The following is a 19,386-nucleotide window of genomic DNA, read 5'->3' as shown; positions in this document are numbered from 1 at the left end:
GCTGTAGGCTTACTTTTTCAGAGGTTTTACTAGTGTATAAGGAGCAAAATGGAAAAGAACAGCGTATAGCACAATTCAATATGTAGCTAAAGGAGTGGTGTAAAGGGGAAGGCTTTGGATATATTAGTCACAATGTTTGTAGCTGGTCCAATGAAAAAATGTACTAAAGAGATGGTTTGCATCCATCCAAGAAAGGGACGGAGTTGCTTGGCTATAAATTCACAGACTTTCTGGAAGAATATTTAAACTAAACAGCGGGGACAGTCAATTAATTGATACAGAACATCCCTGTCCCCAGCAATCTAAAAAATTATAGGGCTATCAGTGCATGTAACATATATGTGTGTGTGGACAAGAATATCAACCTTGCTGTCAAGCAGTATCAAGCTTCTAATAGCGAGGGCCACACAAAATGCACTAAACAAATAGGTGGTAAGACAGTAGGGGAACTCAGGCACCACACAGGCCATGCAGAAAGTAAACACAGGGTCAGTCATAAAGGACTCAAATGTCTATACACCAATGCACAGAGTATGAGCAATAAACAGGGTGAACTAGAAATTCAGGTTTATGAGGGCAGATATGATATTCTCACCATTACAGAAACATGGTGGGATGAAACCCACAAATGGAACACAGAGCTAGAGGGATTTAAATTATTCAAAAGAAACAGACCAAATAAAAGAGGAGGTGGAGTTGCTCTCTATATAAGAAATAACTACACCTCTACAGAAATAGAGCACAACAATGATGAAAAGTAAACATGAATGCAATGGGTCAATATAAAATGGGTCAATACAGGGAGTGCAGAATTATTAGGCAAATGAGTATTTTGACCACATCATCCTCTTTATGCATGTTGTCTTACTCCAAGCTGTATAGGCTCGAAAGCCTACTACCAATTAAGCATATTAGGTGATGTGCATCTCTGTAATGAGAAGGGGTGTGGTCTAATGACATCAACACCCTGTATCAGGTGTGCATAATTATTAGGCAACTTCCTTTCCTTTGGCAAAATGGGTCAAAAGAAGGACTTGACAGGCTCAGAAAAGTCAAAAATAGTGACATATCTTGCAGAGGGATGCAGCACTCTTAAAATTGCAAAGCTTCTGAAGCGTGATCATCGAACAATCAAGCGTTTCATTCAAAATAGTCAACAGGGTCGCAAGAAGCGTGTGGAGAAACCAAGGCGCAAAATAACTGCCCATGAACTGAGAAAAGTCAAGCGTGCAGCTGCCAAGATGCCACTTGCCACCAGTTTGGCCATATTTCAGAGCTGCAACATCACTGGAGTGCCCAAAAGCACAAGGTGTGCAATACTCAGAGACATGGCCAAGGTAAGAAAGGCTGAAAGACGACCACCACTGAACAAGACACACAAGCTGAAACGTCAAGACTGGGCCAAGAAATATCTCAAGACTGATTTTTCTAAGGTTTTATGGACTGATGAAATGAGAGTGAGTCTTGATGGGCCAGATGGATGGGCCCGTGGCTGGATTGGTAAAGGGCAGAGAGCTCCAGTCCGACTCAGACGCCAGCAAGGTGGAGGTGGAGTACTGGTTTGGGCTGGTATCATCAAAGATGAGCTTGTGGGGCCTTTTCGGGTTGAGGATGGAGTCAAGCTCAACTCCCAGTCCTACTGCCAGTTTCTGGAAGACACCTTCTTCAAGCAGTGGTACAGGAAGAAGTCTGCATCCTTCAAGAAAAACATGATTTTCATGCAGGACAATGCTCCATCACACGCGTCCAAGTACTCCACAGCGTGGCTGGCAAGAAAGGGTATAAAAGAAGGAAATCTAATGACATGGCCTCCTTGTTCACCTGATCTGAACCCCATTGAGAACCTGTGGTCCATCATCAAATGTGAGATTTACAAGGAGGGAAAACAGTACACCTCTCTGAACAGTGTCTGGGAGGCTGTGGTTGCTGCTGCACGCAATGTTGATGGTGAACAGATCAAAACACTGACAGAATCCATGGATGGCAGGCTTTTGAGTGTCCTTGCAAAGAAAGGTGGCTATATTGGTCACTGATTTGTTTTTGTTATGTTTTTGCATGTCAGAAATGTATATTTGTGAATGTTGAGATGTTATATTGGTTTCACTGGTAAAAATAAATAATTGAAATGGGTATATATTTGTTTTTTGTTAAGTTGCCTAATAATTATGCACAGTAATAGTCACCTGCACACACAGATATCCCCCTAAAATAGCTATAACTAAAAACAAACTAAAAACTACTTCCAAAAATATTCAGCTTTGATATTAATGAGTTTTTTGGGTTCATTGAGAACATGGTTGTTGTTCAATAATAAAATTAATCCTCAAAAATACAACTTGCCTAATAATTCTGCACTCCCTGTATAAAAGAGAGAAAAAATGACTACCATAGGTGTATACTATAGGCCACCCAACCAAACAGAGGAAATAGATGAACTTTTTGCTAGTCAGCTAACTAAGGTATGTAGGAAGCACATTACAATAGTAATGGGGGACTTTAACTACCCTGACATCAACTGGGAGACAAACTCTGCACCAAGTGGAAGATCAAACAGATTCCTGACAAATCTAGCAGACAACTTTGTCACCCAAAAAGTAGAGAAGGTAACTAGGGGATTAGCCATTTTGGATCTAATTCTCACTAACAGAGATGAAATGATAGAAAGTGTTGAAGCCACAGGAACCTTGGGAGGAAGTGATCATGCAATATTGGAATTCAACATTATGGAAGCACAAGCAATAGAATACAGTCAAACTAGAGTCTTAGACTTTAAGGGAGCTAATTTCAATAAAATAATAATAATAATAATAATAATAATTATTATTATTATTATTATTATTATTATTATTATTATTATTATTATTATTATTATTAGGAAGGTTCCTTGGAGGTCATCTAGTCCAACCCCCTGCTCAGGCAGGAAACCCTATACCATTTGAGACAAATGGCTGTCCAGTCTCTTCTTAAAAAGTTCCATTGTTGGAGCATTCACAGATTCTGGAGGCAGGTTGTTCCACTGGTTAATTGTTCTAACTGTCAGGACATTTCTCTTTAGTTCTAGGTTGCTTCTCTCCTTGATTAGTTTCCATCCACTGCTTCTTGCCCTGCCTTTGGGCGTTTTGCAGAATAGCTTGATTCCCTCTTCTTTGTGCCATGAGATATTGGAATACTGCTATCATGTCCCCCCTCATCCTTCTCTTCATTAAACTAGACAAAGTGAGGAAAGCTAAAGCTCAAAATAAATTAAGGCTTGCAACCAAAGTCAAAAATAACAAAAAAAGCTTCTTTCAACATGTAATAAACAAACAAGTGAAGGAAATTATTGGTACATCAGTGGGGGAAAGTGGCAAGAAGGTGACAAGCAACAGGAAGAAAGCAGAACTATTTAAGTTGTTTTTTGCATCTCCCTTTACACAAAGGGAAAAAAACAGACCAACCTATCAAAAATAGTGCCATAAAAAACAGAATAGAAACACAAGTTAAGATAGGCAAGAAAATGGTAAGTGAGCACCTGTCCAGCCTAGAGGAGTTCAAATCACCAGGAGCAGATGGTTTACACCCTGAGGTTCTCAATGAACTGGCAGATGTGATCTCAGAACCACTGAACTATATTTTTCAAAGATCGTGGAGCACTGGGGAACTACCAGAGAAGTGAAACAGAGCTGATGTAGTTCCCATCTTCAAAAAAAGGGAAAAAAATGGATCCAGGAAATTACAGACCTATCAGCCTGACCTCAATGCCTGGGAAGATTCTGGAAAAGATAATCAAACGACGAGTCAGTGAGCACCTAGAGGCAAACAAAGTCGTTACTAAAAGCCAACATGGGTTTGTCAAAAACAGATCATGCCAGAAAAATCTTATTGCATTCTTTGACCAAGTGACAAAATTAGTGGATCAGAGGAATGCTGTAGATATAATTTACTTGGACTTCAGTAAGGGTTAGACAGCATCACCACCAGATGGATTTGTAGCTGGCTGACTGGCCGTACTCAGCATGTTCTCCTCAATAGAACCACATCTACATGGAGGGAAGTGTGTAGTGGGGTGCCCCAGGGCTCTGTTCTGGGCCCAGTGCTCTTCAACATCTTTATCAATGATTTGGACGAGGGATAGATGGGGAACTCATCAAATTTGCAGATGACACCAAGCTGGCAGGAATAGCCAACACTCCAGAAGAAAGGCTTAAGATACAGGAGGATCTGGACAGACTTGAACACTGGGCGCTATCTAACAAAATGAAATTCAAATGGTGAAAAAAGTAAGGTTCTACATTTAGGCAAGAAAAACCAAATGTACAGGTATAGTATAGGGAGTGCCTTGCTCAATAGTAGTAACTGTGAGAGGGATCTTGGAGTCCTAGTGGACAATCACTTAAATATGAGCCAGCAGTGTGCTGCAGCTGCCAAAAAAGCCAACACAGTACTAGTCTGCATTAACAGAGGAATAAAATCAAGATCATGTGAAGTATTAATATCACTTTACAATGCCTTGGCAAGGCCACACTTAGAATACTGCATCCAGTTTTGGTCACCATGATGTAAGATGTTGAGACTCTGGAAAGAGTACAGAGAAGAGCAACAAAGATGATTAGAGGTCTGGAGGCTAAAACATATAAGGAAAATGTCAGAATCCATTTATATTCCATTCCTAATTTCCTATCTTTGCAAACCTAAATCTCACCCCCTTACTGGATTCTGCCATCCATAAGGAGGGGGAGAAAAGATGTCAAATGGCCACCCCTATCCTTTAGATGAAAGGTTGTTTATTCAACCTGCTTTGAGGCCATCATCAAAGACCAGAGGAAGAACCTTTGAACTGAGTAGAACAAAAGGAAGAGGGGAGGAGATTCTTGTTTGCATCTCCGACTGAATGTGAAGGGGAGGAAGTAGCGATGTTGTAAATGCATGAAGGTACTCTTTTTCCATGAAGGGTTTTGACACATGAAACTTAACTGATCCGGGACTGACCAAATGGACTGAGGGGAGTGGTTTTACTTGGGGACAGTTTAAAAGTATCGATCTGTAATACATTTCCAGATCCTGTCTGGATTATCTACTGTCAACCATGTTTTAGTAAAAGTTCCTGCTTGGACAATCCTGTCTCCAAGAGTTCTTCTTTCCTAAGATGTGGATTAGGGTGGGTCCTGACATTAGACAGGATCTGCATTAAGAGTCAACCTGGAAGGAAAAACCTTACTGGGGGACTTTGCAAAAAATACAATGTCTAACAATGAGGCAAGGAACAAGGAAAGCCCATTGGAAAGGGAGTTTTCCCCCTGAACGAAACCCCACCAACGGCCGGAAGCGTCATATTCCTCTGGGGAAGAGGTGGTGGAGACGCACAACTGCAGACCGAGGTGGTCGATGGGTGCTGGAAGGAAAAGCGAGTGGGAAAAGGCATTGAAGAAAGTGACCCTGAGGTGCAGCGGCCACCAAACCAATGGAGGCAAGAGATGGAAAGCTCCCTGCACATCAGTGAAGAGGAGTGGGTTGTAGAGAAAGCTATTGACCTGATGAAGAAAACCCTTATTTATTTATTTAGCTCACTAAGAGAGGAGATACCTGAATACTGCAGCCGCAGCAGCGCCTGGGCTGGAGAGACAGTGGAGGGATCTGGAACTTGCAACACCAGGGCGATCCGCTGGACCAGGAGCTGCTGCCTCAGCAGCACCCACCCATCCCCGAACCACAGACAGGGGTCAGGATGAGGGGCAATACCGCTTACTGCACAGAAAATGATCCATTCAAAGACTACCGCCCCTGGAAGCAAAATTTAGGGGAGAGCCACCACGCTTGGGGTTTTTCCTAACCCAAGTCCTCAGCTGTATCAAAGAATATGGACGGGACATCCCCAGTGACAAAGCCCGCATCCATATCGTGCATCCGTATCGGCCCTAGATGGACCAGCTGCAGATTGGGTTGTGAACCTGCATGACTCCAACGTCCCAGAACTCAACAATTTTAACCGATTCATGTCATCCTTGAGGCAGTTTGAGGACCCTTTGGCTGATCGATCGTAAGGCCTGGGAGAGAATCAAGACAGTGAGGCAGGGCAGATAGCCGGTGGCTGAATATATCTAAGAATTCCGAGCCATTGCCAGTAAGCTGAACTGGCCAGAAGACATCCTACTTAGCCATTTCAAAGATGGGCTAAACTATGACCTGTATGACGCTTACCTGCCTTGAGGAGACCCACACCATCTTGATGACTGGTATGTCCTGGCAGAGGAGGCGGAGATAAACCTACTAAAAAGGCACTGCCGGGGAAAACTATGGGGATGCCCGCCACCCGAGCAAACACACGAGCCAGTGAAACCATTGTCCATGGCTAAGAAATCAACAGGCTGTTTCAAATGTGGGAGAGAGGGCCACCGCGCCACAGAATGCAGTTCAAAAGCCCCTCGGCACAAATCAGAGGCATCACCCTCCAGGAGACCAGGGAAGTCCCAAGGCAACCTAAAAGAACCGGCCATGAGGGAGACAGAGGCTGCAGAGTCCCCAACCCCTGCCAAGGACTGGGAGGGGATTCTGGCCTACACCGCAGGGGCGACAGACACCTTGGAAGATAGCTCAGAGGGAGAACCATTGGTAAGTGGATCCATTCTACCCATCCTTAAGACAGAGACTATATTAGTTTCCTCCATACCCGAAGCCGTCAAAGTAAAAGCCCTAATAGACTCTGGCTGCACCTGCTGCCTCATCAGCCTGACGCTGGTGGGGAATTTGGGCATCCCAGTGAGGAGACAAAAACAACTTTTCTCCTTTGGCCAATTAGATGGGTCCATAGCAGGGGGGGGGTCCCAGCTACCCTAGCCACCTTACCAGTTCACCTGTCCCTGGGGACTCATGAGGAAGACATAATGTTTGTGGTGACCCCAGGCATGGAATGCCCAATGATATTAGGACTAGAATGGCTGAAGAAATGGAACCCCTGGGTAAATTGGAGGACAGCAGAACTCAATTCCCAGAGGGGGAGCAAAGGAACGTAACACCCCAAAACACCACCCCAACCCGAAGAGAGGAGACAGCATCAGTGGGGGAAGACAAGGTGTTACCAGAAATACCGGAGGAATACAGAGACCTTGCTGAAGTTTTCAGTGAGGAACGGGCAGATGAACTTCCTCCTCACCAGCCCACTGACACTGCTATAAAATTCAAACCTGGGGCAAAACCTCTGAAGCCCAGGATGTATGCCATGAGCCCAAAAGAAACGATGGAGATGGAAAGATTCATTTTAAAAAAACCTAGAAAGGGGATTTATTGAACCTGCCAAACCCAAAGTGGCCGTCCCAGTCCTGTTCAGGGAGAAGAAGGACGGCTCGCTTCATTTGTGCATTGATGACCATGGCCTAAACACAATTAGTGAATGTAATCTGTATCCCCTACCTCTAATGAAGGATATGCTATCCCACCTATCGAAAGGAAGAATTTTTACCAAACTAGACCTGAGAGAAGTGTACTACCACAATAGGATTAAGGAAGGAGATGAATGGAAGATTGCGTTCAATTGTCCAATGGGTTGCTACCAGTTCAAAGTCCTGCCATTTGGACTGCAAGGGCCCCCCGCAGTTTTTATGCAATTAATTAATGAAGTTCTAAGAGAGCACCTATATAAGCGGCTCCTGGTTTACCTAGATGACATCCTTATCTTTACTGAGACCAAAGAGGAACATATTAACCTAGTTAGAGCAGTTCTGAAAAAATTGCAGGCCGCCCAACAATATGGTAAACTATCGAAATGTGAATTCCACCACGAAAGAAAAGACTACCTGGAGTATCACATATCCCCAGAGGGCATCGAAATGGACCCTGAGAATGGACCCTGCACACAGAAGCAATTGCAAAGTTTCCTGGGGTTTGCAAAGTTCTACTGCCAATTCATCCTTTCGTTTGCCCAAATAGCCCTGCCCTTCACAAACTTGTTGAAAATGAAGGGGGGGATCCCCAGTGAAACCCAGCCAGCCCCTGAAGTGGACAATGGACTATCAAGCAGCATTTGACAGGCTAAAGAGACTTTTTTCTGCCGAACCTGTCCTGAGACACCCAGATCCCAATAAACCTTTTGTAATAAAGGCAGACGCTAGCGATGTGCTGGTGGGAGCTATATTATTATAGGAAAATGACGAAGGGGCATTGCAACCATGTCCATATACATCCAGGAAACTCACGGAGAAAGAACGTTGTTTTTTTTTGCCGGCTCCAAAGATGGCGGACGCGCTGGGGAGAGCTCCGTAGCCCCAACGGTAAGGCGTCCCCCCAGGAGCCCCCCAGGGATGTCAACGGACCCCTGGGGTGGGGCCAGAAGTTCGGGCAGATGAGCTGGGCAATTGTGCCGCCCGCTGCCTCCCGAATCAGCCGTAGGGGCGCCGGGACATCTCCGCCCCGCCGCCTGGGCCGTTGGCGACCGTTGTAAATGGGGCCAGCGCCTCCGCCCTGCCTCTACCGCTTGTTCAACTGCCGGGCAAGGGCGGCGTCTCCGTGGATCAGCTGTGCGGCGGAGGTGCCGACAGTGAGGACAGCGGCGGCGACGGCTCTCCAGCCCCCAGTCTGGCCATCTGTCCCAGGAGCCTGGCAGCGACGGTGGCAGTGGCGGCGAGGCGTCTCCAGGCCCGCCCCTGGGCCACTGCAACCATTGCAACCATCCAGGAGGGGCCGGCGGCTCTGCTCTGCCCCGGCCCCCTGATCGACTCCCGGGCAGCGGCGACGTCTCCAAGCGATCAGCGGAGGCGCCGCGGACCAGCTGGGTGGCGGAGGCAGCGGCATCTTCAGCAACGTCGGCGATCAGCTGTGCGGTGGAGGCACCGACAACGAGGTCAACAGCAGCAGCGGCGACAGCTCTCCAGCCCCCAGTCTGATCGTCTGTCCCAGGAGCCTAAAAGCGACGGTGGCAGTGGCGACGAGGCATCACCGGCCCGCCCCTAAGCCACTACAACCATTGCAGCCATCCAAGAGGGGCCAGCAGCTCTGCTCTGCCCCGGCTCCCTGATCGACTCCCGGACAGCGGCGGCGTCTCCGAGCGATCAACGGAGGTGCCGTGGACCAGCTGGGTGGCGGAGGCAGCGGCATCGACAGCAACGGCGGCAGTGAGAGCTCCGCGGGGCCCTAGTCTGTCGTCTCCCCACGGGCCTGAACACCGGCGGAGGCAGTGGCGGTGTGGTGCCTCTGACCCGCCCCTGAGCCGCTGCAGCTGCTGCAGCCATCCGGAATGGGGCCGGCGCCTCCACCCTCGGCTCCCTGTTATGCCCCCCTGGGCAACGGCGGCATCTGCGAAGATCAGGAAAGACGCCGCGGATCAAATGGATCAGCTAGGCGGCGGAAGAGGCAGCCGCTGCAACCACCCTGAGCAGGACCGGAGTCGCTGCTCTGCCTCGACCTCCTGGCCTGCTCCTGAATAGCGGCGGCGTCTCCATGGGATCAAGGAGACGCCGCAGACCGGCTATGCGGGCCCGATCGACCACCACCGAGGGGCCTTTGACAGCGGCGCTAAGCTTCTCCAGGCCCCGGTCGACCACCTTACCAATAACCCTCGATGGCAGCACTACTAGACGCGGTGTGGCGTCTCCGGCCCGCACCCTGGGTGCCGACGGTGTCTCCGTGCCGATCTACAACCTAAAGACCCCACGATGCAGCTGACCAGTGGAGATAGCGGCGACTTGACCACCGAGGCCATCATCATCTTGCCTCCACCAGCTCCCAACCCCCTGCCCTCCCTCGCCCCACAGGACATGATGGGCCTGGGTGCAAGCCGCGGTGGCAGAGTGGCTTGACCTTACACCTGCAGCCCCATAGAGGTGAGAGCTCTATGGGGTATGCTTCACCCAGAGTGGGTCCTGGACCACCCCCAGAAACAGAGTCACAACCCATCATGAGAGGATGGGGAGTGGCCTGCTTCTGGGGTTCACCCAGCCAAGTGGCAGTGGATGGGTGACGGTCCAGATACCCACCTACCCAACTCGACCCTCCTTCCAATTCTCCACCCAGGGGACCGCCTTCCCAATGCTTCCCAATGCTTCCTATGCTTCTTCAATATTCTAGCATAGACCTACTCGTCCTCAGGAGCTCCCCCCTCTCCTGGGTGCATCCCGCCTACAATACATCGAATCTCGATGACGGGCCCGACCATTGGGCCTCTGAGAGATGGCCAGGCAAGGTCAGGGGCCTCCATCACAAGTCCAACAAGAAGCCCCTGGTTAAGTTCCTAGTCAAGTTCTTTGTCGGGTTAGGGAGGGGGGCGGGAAAAGACTATGGTTGTTCGGGGTAGGCAGACCTTCCAGCTACCATAGCGCAGGCCAGGCCTACAACCATTCGCGATGGTGGAGAACGAGGACCAGTCGCCGACAAAGCCCAGTGGCGAGCTGATGAACAGCCAATTCCCAGGATGGTGGGGAACGGCAGAAGGTGCACAAGCAGAGGGCCGTATCGTCCCCGGGAGAGTCATCTCCGCTCTGTACAAGCGGTGAGATGCTCCGACCCTCTGTACTTCCCCCGAGGACCCGGGAGCGAAGGTGTGCAGCCTCCTGTGCTCAGGCTGGTCTACCTAAATGCCAGGTCCGTAGCTAACAAGGCTCACCTCGTTCGTGACCTAGTGGAGAGCGAGCACGCGGACCTGGCTTGCATCACGGAAACCTGGTTGGGCCCAGAGGGTGGTGTCCCTCTGGTTGACCTCTGCCCGCCAGGTTTCCAGGTGCTGCACCAGCCTTGGGCACATGGGAGGGGCGGGGGAGTGGCAGTTATCATCAGGGAATCCCTTAGCCCGCGAGAGACCACCGTCCCTCAGATAGTCGGGTGTGAGTCTCTCCTTCTGAGATACGGCCCGGGGGCGCAGTTGGGCCTGCTGCTGGCGTACCTACCACCTAATCGTGCAGCGGCAGCCCTGCCCAAGCTACTCGATGTCCTCTCAGGGTTGGTGGTTGAATTCCCAAAACTCATGGTCTTGGGCGACTTTAACCTACCGTCCCTGGGAGGATCGTCCGAACTAGCTCGGGAGTTCATGGCTTCCATGGCGGCCATGGACCTGTCGCAAATAATTTCTGGACCGACTCATGAGGGAGGCCACACCCCAGACTTGGTGTTCTTGTCTGGACGGTGGCGTGATGATATCGGTGGGGGTGCCACGACCGTTACGCCCCTGTCATGGACCGATCATCACCTCCTACGGCTAGACTTCCCCTTTGCCACCACCCGCCGTGGGTGCACGGTGCCAACCAGATGGTACCGCCCTAGGCGCCTAATGGACCCTGATAGGTTCCCGGCAGCGCTTGGGGACGCACATGCACTCCCTGCTCACAGCTCGGCGGATGCCTTAGTGGAAGCCTGGGAAAAGGCAGCCACGGAGGCTCTGGACCGAGTTGTACCCCTGCGGCCTCTGACCCGGCGCAGATCCCAGCGAGCCCCATGGTTCACCGCGGAGCTCCGGGAGATGAAGCGTCAGAGACGGGGCCTAGAGAGCCGTTGGAGATCCAGTTGATCCGAATCCGACCGATTGCGATTAAGAATCTTCACCAGGTCTTATCTCGCAGCGATAAGGGTGGCAAAATCCAACTACTTTTCCACCCTCATCGCGTCCGCAGATAATCGCCCGGCTGCCTTGTTCAGGGTGACTCGCTCCCTGCTGAAGCAAGAGCTGAGGGAGGAACCCTTGCAGGGTCGAGCCAAGGAATTTGGTCAATATCTGTTGGATAAAATCGCTCGGATTCGAACCGGCCTGGACTCCAACTGGGCAGAGTTGGAAGAACAGGACATGGACAGTCTTGTCGACGTCATCTGGGAGGAATTTGATCCTGTGACTCCTAAGGAAGTGGACAGGATTATGAGGAGGTTGAGCTCCTCCACATGCTTATTGGACCCGTGCCCTTCCTGGCTGGCTTATGCGGCTCGAGAGGGGACACGAGGCTGGTTCCTGGCAGTCATCTCTGCTTCTCTGAGTGAGGGTCACTTCCCCACCGCCTTGAAGGAGGCGGTGGTGAGACCTCTCCTCAAGAAGCCCACCTTGGACCCATCCTCATTGAATAACTTTCGTCCAGTCTCCAATCTTCGCTTCCTTGCGAAGGTTGTTGGGAGCGTGGTGGCGCACCAACTTCCTCAGGTCCTGGATGAAGCGGTTTATCTAGACCCGTGCCAATCGGGCTTCAGGCCGGGCTACAGCACGGAGATGGCATTGGTCACTCTGATGAATGATCTCTGGAGAGCCCGGGACAGGGGCCATTCCTCTGTCCTAGTCTTATTAGACCTTTCGGCGGCTTTCGATACCATCGACCATGGTATCTTGCTGCGGCGCCTCAGGGGACTGGGAGTGGGAGGCACGGTTCTGCGTTGGTTCTCCTCCTTTCTCCAGGGTCGCTCGCAGTCGGTGCTGGCAGGGGGACAGAAGTCGACCCCGAGGCCTCTCGTTTGCGGAGTCCCTCAGGGGTCGGTCCTCTCGCCTCTCCTGTTCAACATCTACATGAAACCGCTGGGTGAGATCATTCGTAGCTTTGGAGTAGGGTACCATCAGTATGCTGATGACACGCAGCTTTTCATCTCAACTCCAAACAGCATCAGTGATGCCCTCGACGTGATGTCCCGCTGCCTGGAAGCAGTCCGGGAATGGATGGGGAGGAACAGGCTTCAACTGAACCCGGACAAGACTGAATGGCTGTACATACCGGCAAGCCAGGATACTCAGAGCATCCCACCCCTTAACATCGGGGATGAGTTACTACCCCCTGTTGATAGGGCCCGCAACCTGGGTGTCCTCCTAGACTCACAGCTATCCCTGGAAGATCACATAGGAGCTGTGACCAAGGGGGCCTTCTCCCGGGTTCGACTAGTGCGCCAACTACGACCTTATCTGGACCTGGATGCCTTACGTACAGTCACCCATGCCCTTGTGACCTCTTGCCTAGACTACTGTAACGCTCTCTACATGGGGCTGCCCTTGAGATCCACTCGGAAGCTTCAACTGGTGCAAAGTGCAGCGGCACGGACACTTTTGGGGGCCTCCCGATACTCCCATATCACACCTCTCCTCCGTGAGCTGCACTGGCTTCCGGTTGCCTTCCGAGTGAAATTCAAGGTGCTAACAATGACATACAAAGCCCTACATGGCATGGGTCCGGACTACCTACGGGAGCACCTTCTGCCAATGTCAACACCCCACCGTCCTGTGCGCTCCCACAGAGAGGGCCTCCTCAGGGTGCCACCGCTCAAGGAATGTTGGCTGGTGGCCCCCAGGGGGAGGGCATTCTCAGTGGGTGCGCCAGCCCTCTGGAACTGCTTGCCAACTGAAATCCGGATGGCCCCCGACCTCCGCACCTTCTGGCGCGACTTAAAAACTTACCTGTTCCAACAGTCCGGCCTGGCCTGATAGCTCTAATTGGGGTCCCAGTTTGTTTTGACTATTGTTTTTCAGTATTGTTTCAATCTGTATACCTACCTTACTCTGTACACCGCCCCGAGTTCCTCGGGAGAAGGGCGGTTTATAAAAACAAACAAATAAATAAATAAATAAAAGGAGGCTTACTCTGTGTGGTGGTCATTACTTACATGGTGCCAGTTCCTTGAAGGAAATAAAATCCCCTTCGAGGTCTGGACAGACCACAACAATTTGGAAGCACTAAAAACACCCAGGAAACTCACTCCTAAGCAAGCCCACTGGTCCCAACATTTTCATCAATTCCATTTCACTCTCAAACTCTTACTGGGGGGGGGGGAGAGAATTTCCTGGTGGATGTATTATCTTGCATGCCCCAATATAACAGCACACGGGTTACTGACTCTAAACCAGTTATGCCCAAACAACAATTGGCAGCACCAGTCACCACCAGGACCCAAGCTAAAATGAAGCCAAAGGTGGATAGCCAAACTGGAATAGAATTCTGAAAGTCTTTGGAAACTGATGAATGGTTCCAGAACAATAGACATGTGTGCACAATTAAAGATAGACTACTCTGGGTGGGTGAGAAGTTACACATACCTGCCACCCAGTGGATTAACTTCATGCAGCTGTGCCATGATACAAAATGAGCAGGACATTTCGTGTTTGTAAAATCCCTACACTTAACTAAAAGGCAATTTTGATGGCTATCCATGAAAAAGGACATAGAAAGCTATGTGGGCAGCTGCCAAATTTGCGTGATGGCTAAGAGGCTGGAAGGGAAATCGCCAGGACTGTTACAACTGATGGCAAACCCCTCAGCCCCATGGAAAGAAATAGCCATGGATTTTATAGTGGAATTACCAGAAAGCAACGGGAACACTGTAGTCTAGATGGTCACGGACTTGTTTTCCAAACAAGTGCATTTCATCCCTTGCCAAAAGATCCCCACCACAAAAGCCTTAGCAAAACTTTTCATGCAGCATATTTACAGATTGCATGGGGCACCATAATCATATCTGATAGGGAGGTGCAATTTACGTCGGCAGTTTGGAAAGAATTTTTATCCCTTTTAGGAACCACCCAAGGACTGACATCTAATCATCATCCTCAAGGGAACAGTCAATGTGAAAAGTCGAACTCAGTACTTGCGCAGTATTTAAGATGCTTTATTAATTTCCAGCAAACAAATTGGACGGACCTACTACCTTTCACAAAAGTGGCATATAATAATGCAGTCCACTCCAGCACAGGTTACAATCCTTTTCAAATAGCTACCGGTGAAAGTTTCAACCCCATGCCAAAACTAACCCCAAATGAATGGCAGAATTAAGGTGTTGCTTCAAATCATTACTTAATCTAAAATCTGAATTTTAAAAAAACCATGGTTTGTAGCAACTTCATAGCAGGTGGAGTTGCTGGGCACAGATGCAAAACATCCAGGATCTTGGATGCTGCATAACATCTATCCTTGTTCCGTGGTCTTGACTTTTTTTACTGAATTGTCAGTATTTCTGTTTGTACATACTTATGTCTGTGCTCATAGTGACTTTGTTTGTGGTCATCCTTGCACCTGGATATAGTCTTAACCAGCAGCTGGAACTCACTCTGTTTATGTGTAGAATTTATTTAGGATAGCTTTGGCTGTTGAGGATGATATGAAGTGAGTTTGGCAAAATCTTCATGTGAATTTCAGAGTAGCTGTATAATTTCCTAGATTTTTCTACACATATTTTTGTAGGCATCTACTCTGTGATAGTTAAAAATTAGAATGCATTTTTTATTTATCAGATTTAACTTAGATATTTTAAAATTTGGCTAAAGAAGACAACATTTGTTTGGAGTGTTTTTTGTTCTGTTCAGTTGTATCTGATTCTTAGAGACTGACTGAAAAAGTCCCTGCAGTTTTCTTGGCAAGGTTTTTCAGAAATGGTTTACCTTTGCCTCCTTCCTAGGGCTGAGAGGAAATGACTGGCCCAGGGTCACTCAGCTGGCTTCGTGGCCTGTCCCAAGGGAGGACTAAAACTCATGGGCTTCCTTAACCACTACACCAAACAGGAGTAAATTGCCTTTGTCCTTAATTATGGTATAAGGCAGGGGTGTTAAACTCAATTTCATTGAGGGCCGCATCAGCATTGCGGTTGCCCTCAGGGGCCGGGTGGGTGTGGCCAGGGTGGACGCAGCATACTGGGTGGGCGTGGCTGGAATGTGTGGCCTACTGGGTGGGCATGGCCAGCTCTACATTGTTTGCCTCAAGGGTGCCTGTGGGGGCCTGGGCAGGAGTGGGACAAATCTGAGGGTCTCTGGCAGAAGGTGGTAGGACTGGGGCAAGTGTCCAAGTCATGATCCACTGGAGGAGCCTCACTGTTCCTCTCAGGCCATGCAGGGCAGGGCTGGATGGTGCCGCGGGCTGCCCGGAGCCCTGAGCAGCAGAGGTCAAACACCCAGCCCGGCCCTCAAGCACCCGTGGCACCAAGCCCGGCCCCACTTCCCCAAGGGGTTGCCCAGCTGCACTTACCTTCTCCTCAAGGCTGCTGCTGCTATGCTTGCTCTCCTTAGCCAGGTTGCTCATGATGGGTATGAGGGCAAAGTCAGAGGGAGGCCCACTCCCTCTCCATGGGAGGAGACCCGGCTTTGTATCCAAAGCTTCCTTAGCAATAGGATGAGGAGGAGGGGGCAAGGGGATAGTGAAAGGGCAGCAGGGTAGGACTAAGGCAGGACTTCCCTCAGACTTCCTTCCTTCCTTCCTTCCTTCCTTCCTTCCTTCCTTCCTTCCTTCCTTCCTTCCTTCCTTCCTTCCTTCCTTCCTCAGAGTGGTGGGAAAATATTTGAGATGAGGGAGGGAGAAAAACAAGCAAGAAACACAGCTGGGAGGTGTCGCCCTTCATGAGGAATGAAGAAATGCACCATCGCCTGGAAGTGGCCAACACATGGCCCTCGTCTACTTCACATATCTGGCTTGATGGGCTCTGGGGGAGGGGATGCCATGAGCAGCATGAGAGTCAAATTTACCTGCGCAATGCCCCCCAGTCTGCCCGGTTTAGGCAGGCAGCGGGGCTCTCTCCTCACAGTGCCAAGAGACTGAGCAGGGCAGGGCAAAGCTCACCAGCTTTGCACCTTGCTGCCTGCTGAAACCGGGCAGACTGAGGGCTAGGCAGCATTGCACTTATTAGATTCATGCCACCCAGCTCAGCTCTCGTCGTGCTTCTCTTTGGATTCACGCTGCCCGGCTCAGCCTCTCGGTGCTGTGAGGAGAGTGCCCTGCTGCCTGCCGAAACCAAGCAGGCTAGGCCGCATCAAATTCTCTTCGGATTTGCGCCACTTGGCCCAGCCTCTTGGCGCTGTGAAGAGCGTGCCCTGCTGCCTGCAAAAACTGGGCAGGGTGGAGGCTGAGCAGCAGCGTGCTTCTCTTTGGATTCACACTGCCCAGCTCAACCTCTAAGTGCTGTGAGGAGAGTGCCCCACTTCCTGCCAAAATTAGGCAGGCTGGGGATTAGGCGGCATCACACTTCTCTTCCGATTCGCACTGTCTGGCTCATCCTCTTGGTGCTGTGATGAGAGTGCCCCACTGCCTGCCAAAACCCCTCCCCCGGAGCCCATCAAGCCAGATATATGAAGTAGGCAAGGGCCATGTGCTGGCCACTTCCAGGCGATGATGGATTTCTTCATTCCTCACAAAGGGTAATACCTCCCCAGCACGTGCCTGGGGGGCAGGGCCGACGCGGCATGAGCCGGTCTCTCGCTGTTTCCAGACGGCTTTGTGGAACTAAGACTTAATGTGTTTCAGCATAGATGGCCACCACAAAATTGTACATTTGCTCCCGGCCGGCCTGGGCCAGGTCCAAGGCAGCGTGGGCCATTCCCTCACTGTTTCCAGGATGGCTTTGCAGGCCACATGAAAGCACTTCGCGGGCCGCATCTGGCCCCCGGACCTTGTGTGTGACAGGTCTGGTATAAGGGCAGAAGTATGTTGTAAGCATGCTTTTGGAACCCAGACTTGGGAACTCAACAAATGTTACTGAGGAATTCTGATTTCTTGCAACCTTGCAGGAGTAAATGCAAGGGTCATTTAAAAAAAGAATAATGAAAAGTATATCAAGTGGAGGCCTAGAGGGTTTGCCTGCCTGCTTTCCATTTTCCAATATCTCTAACATGAATTTTGCATAGCTGAAATAAAATCTAATACTGAAGATCATGTGAACAATGTGGCAGGATAAGGTGGAAGAACATTTCTGCATTCATTTTGTGGTTAAAACTCAACCATTCCTCTCCTGGTCTTTGGGACAGCTTCATGCTTGATCTTCTCTTAGGTGGAAACTCCTTGGGACACTTTGTGGATCCTTGAATGTGGAATTAATTGCTCTTGAAAACACTACAAAGGATTCTGAACCATCAGGAAAACATTCACATTCATTTTTTGGTCATCAAGTTTTTGACACCTTGCTAGGTGACTGGTGGTACTCGGATGTTGCCATATCCTAAAAGTGGTACAATGGGTGAAAAGGTTGAAAAGCCCTGCTCTAAATGACATGAGTAAAAGTAGAAAACCTCTAAAATAGAAACAGGTCACAAAACCAGAAACCAGTTGCCATCTCGTCCTATTAGACCACGGGTGTCAACTTACTGCGTCACGTGACGTGTTGTGACTTTTTTTGCATTGCGGGAGCTGGGGTGGGCGTGGTCTTTGCATGATGCAACCAGCCTGCGGGCTGGCAGTTTGACACCCCTGTATTAGACTAACAGAGAGGGATCTGCCAGTTGAAGAAGAAGAAACCCAAGCAGGTGCTAGAAAGTGCTCTTTCTGCAAGGAAGCTAATTTATTTAGTAATCAACAACTTTATCTGTATCAAATGTGCTCTTTATTTTGTGTGATTTTATATTTCAGCGATAGACGCCTGCTGCAACCAGCCCAGGTGTGTGATATTTTCAAGGGGTTAATACTTGTAATTTGCTACTTCATGATGCACTATGTTGACTATTCCATGATGTACCATCTGATAAGAGGACAGTCTGTAATTAAACTCTACATCATCTATAATATGCTTGAGGTAAGTAAGTAATGACTAAAACTATTATGGAACCACCCAGTCTTCCTTAACGTATCAAAGCTTTGTTGTAATTCCTTTTTGACCATGTTAGGAATACAAGTAGTCCTCACATAACAGTGGTAATTGGGACCAAGAACTTCATTGCTAAGCAGTGCAGTCTTGTGTAACCACACATACTCATGACAGCATTTCTAGCAATCCTGTTTGCCAGCAGTAGGCGAATTGCACATGTAGCAGCATTCTCCAGTCATATGATCACATTTGCAACCCTGCTGGCTTCCCCATTAACTTTGTGGGAAACAATCACATGACCGCAGGATGCTATGACCATCATAATTGCAAAACAATTGCCAAGCACCAAGTCATGGTCACTCAGCAATCACTGGACTGATCACAACTTCAAGAACCAGCCATAAGTTTTCTCATTCAGTGGCATTGTAACTTCAAATGGCTGCTGAACAAATGGTTATTAATCAAGGACAACCTATACAATAATTATTTAAATTATTATATTTTTAGTTATAGCTTTAGTTATATATAATTTTAGTTATATCGGAATAATAATTTGTAGCACAGTATTTAGGAATCATGTGAATAAGTTCTTAAGAACTACTTTAAAAGCACTCAAACATTTATCCAAAGCATATACTATTTCCCAGTGAATGATATCTAGAAGCAAACTGCTTCTTAATTCTTCAGTTTTACAAAGAATTTAAAATTTTGGCAATAATAATAGGAAAAATCATACTTACCCTTTTTGTGAACATTTAGAGGGTTATTAGTGCATAGCTGTTGCAAAATAGTATTTTTAATTCATTTTTAAATTCTCTAATTTTTTATTGCACTGATGTTCTCAATTTCATTTTATCTTGATTTATGCACTCATTATATGTTTTATTGTGAGCCGCCCTGAGTCCTTCAGGAGATAGGGCGGGATATAAATCCCATCAATAAATAAATAAATAAATAAAATAGATGATTCTG

At 48.7% G+C, this 19,386-nt stretch overlaps 1 protein-coding gene across 3 annotated transcripts in view; it reads left to right on the top strand.

The window, feature by feature from the left end:
* The window catches only part of TAPT1 (transmembrane anterior posterior transformation 1), a 146,143-nt gene that overhangs the window by 80,564 nt on the left and 46,193 nt on the right, over nt 1–19,386 (top strand). For all 3 annotated transcript variants that reach the window (XM_083366918.1, XM_083366917.1, XM_083366919.1), the window contains exon 4: nt 18,240–18,402. In XM_083366918.1, coding sequence (XP_083223044.1) covers nt 18,240–18,402 — 163 coding nt within the window. The remainder of the gene's footprint in view (nt 1–18,239; nt 18,403–19,386) is intronic.

The sequence above is a fragment of the Vipera ursinii genome (genome assembly GCF_947247035.1).
Source record: "Vipera ursinii genome assembly, chromosome: 7".
Taxonomy (NCBI): domain Eukaryota; kingdom Metazoa; phylum Chordata; class Lepidosauria; order Squamata; family Viperidae; genus Vipera; species Vipera ursinii.
This window is presented reverse-complemented; position numbering and strand designations above follow the sequence as displayed.